The sequence below is a fragment of the Aptenodytes forsteri genome, unplaced genomic scaffold (genome assembly GCF_000699145.1).
Source record: "Aptenodytes forsteri isolate BGI_AS27 unplaced genomic scaffold, ASM69914v1 Scaffold14, whole genome shotgun sequence".
In the NCBI taxonomy this organism is placed as follows: domain Eukaryota; kingdom Metazoa; phylum Chordata; class Aves; order Sphenisciformes; family Spheniscidae; genus Aptenodytes; species Aptenodytes forsteri.
This window is the reverse complement of record NW_008794457.1, coordinates 204,196-205,813: the sequence shown is the minus strand read 5'-3', so window position 1 is coordinate 205,813 and position 1,618 is coordinate 204,196. Positions and strand designations below refer to the sequence as shown.

The 1,618-nt window shown below is 65.8% G+C and overlaps 1 protein-coding gene across 1 annotated transcript in view; it reads left to right on the top strand.

Moving 5' to 3' along the window:
• MMP15 (matrix metallopeptidase 15) overlaps nt 1–1,409 on the top strand; it is a 15,137-nt gene extending 13,728 nt beyond the window's left edge. The window contains exon 10 of the mRNA XM_009290733.1: nt 220–1,409. Within this exon, the coding sequence (XP_009289008.1) occupies nt 220–683 (464 nt within the window). The 3' untranslated portion in view covers nt 684–1,409. The remainder of the gene's footprint in view (nt 1–219) is intronic.
• Nucleotides 1,410–1,618: the final 209 nt, after the last annotated feature.

Genomic DNA, 1,618 nt, shown 5'->3' with positions numbered 1-1,618 from the left:
GGGGGGGACGGGGGGGGAACGGGGTCACCCCTCTGGTTGCCTGGCCACGCGGGATAGAGGCCGGGAGGGTGCCCGGGAGTCAGCGGTGAAGCCCTTTCTGAAGGGTTTCACTGGTCCCGGAGCAAAACCTGCTGTCCCAGGTACCTGCAGGGGTGCCCAGGTTGTGGGGTGCCCTGCGCCTGCCCACTTACTCCTCACCTCCATCTTCTACCCCCCCAGCCTCCACTTACTTCTACAGAGGCACAAAGTACTGGAAATTCGACAATGAGCGGCTCAAGACAGAGCCGGGTTATCCCAAATCCATCCTACGGGACTTCATGGGCTGTCACACGGAGCTGGTCCCAGATCCCCATCCCCGCTGGCCCGATGGGGACCGACCCCCCTTCAACCCCGACGGGGACGGGCGGGCTGAAGGCGAGGAGGAGGAGGAAGAGGAGGAGGAGGAGGAGGAGGAGGAGGACGAGGAGGATTATGGCGAGGGCGGCCACCAGCCCGGCGGGGACGTGGACGTGGTGGTGCAGATTGACGAGTACACGCGCACCATGAGCGTCGTCATGGTGCTGGTGCTGCTGGTGCTGCTGCTCTGCATCCTCGGCCTCATCTATGTCATTGTCCAGATGCAGAGGAAGGGCACGCCCCGAATGCTCTTGTACTGCAAGCGCTCCTTGCAAGAGTGGGTCTGACCCTGGCTCCCTCCCCAAACCACCCCCACCACCATGGTGCTAACGATGGACCTGACCTCCCCTTCCCCTTGCCCCTCCCCACGGCCTCAGCCCCTCTTGCCCCATTGTTGCTTGATGGCTCCAGCCTCAGAAAAGGGGGGATGCCCACACACACACCCCCCCCCCACCCCCCCCCCAGCCCCTCCACAGCAGTGGGGCTGGGACCGGGGGATGGTCATGGGGGGGCTGGAGGGCATCCAGGTCCTGCCTGCTCCCCGGCACCTGCCCCCCCACCCTGGCTGTGACCCTCAGGTTGCCACCTGTCATGTTGCAACTGCCCCTGCCAAGGGGTCCCAAGCGGGGTCCCAAGCAGGGTCCCTTCCTCCCACGTGAACCCACTGAGCTGTGCCTGGGCCGCACGGGGTGGTGAGCGGGTTGGGGGCTGCTCACAAGTGCTACGAGCTGGCAGGTCTCGGCTGCCGGCACCTGCAATGGCAGGGAAGCGCGAGAGGAAGGGAGGGCCGAGCTCATGGCCATGTTTCCTGTTGAACCGCAGGGATACAGGGATGTGGTGCCTAAAGATAGCGCGAGGGGGGGGAGATGCCACCTTTGCAACCCGCCCTGTGGGCTCAGCTCAGCCTGGACCCTGCTGCTGCCGTGGGGCGAAGCCCTGGGGACATGCAGTCCTGTGGGCAGGGCAGCGGGCACAGCCACCTTGTACGTGTATTAAATGGGTCGGGTGCGTGGAGAGCCGTGGTGCCGTCCTTTCTGCCGCGGGATGGGGGCAGGAGCCACGCGGGCTGCCCCGTGTGAGGTTTGGCAGATTTTGTGGTAACGGGGGCTTGCCTGGGGGTGCCACCCTGCCTGGCACCCACAGGGGCTGGTGCCGTGCTGGGGGATGTGGGGAAGGGGCCAGCATGGCTGGCAATGTCCCCGCAGTGGCCCTCGTCCTGGGG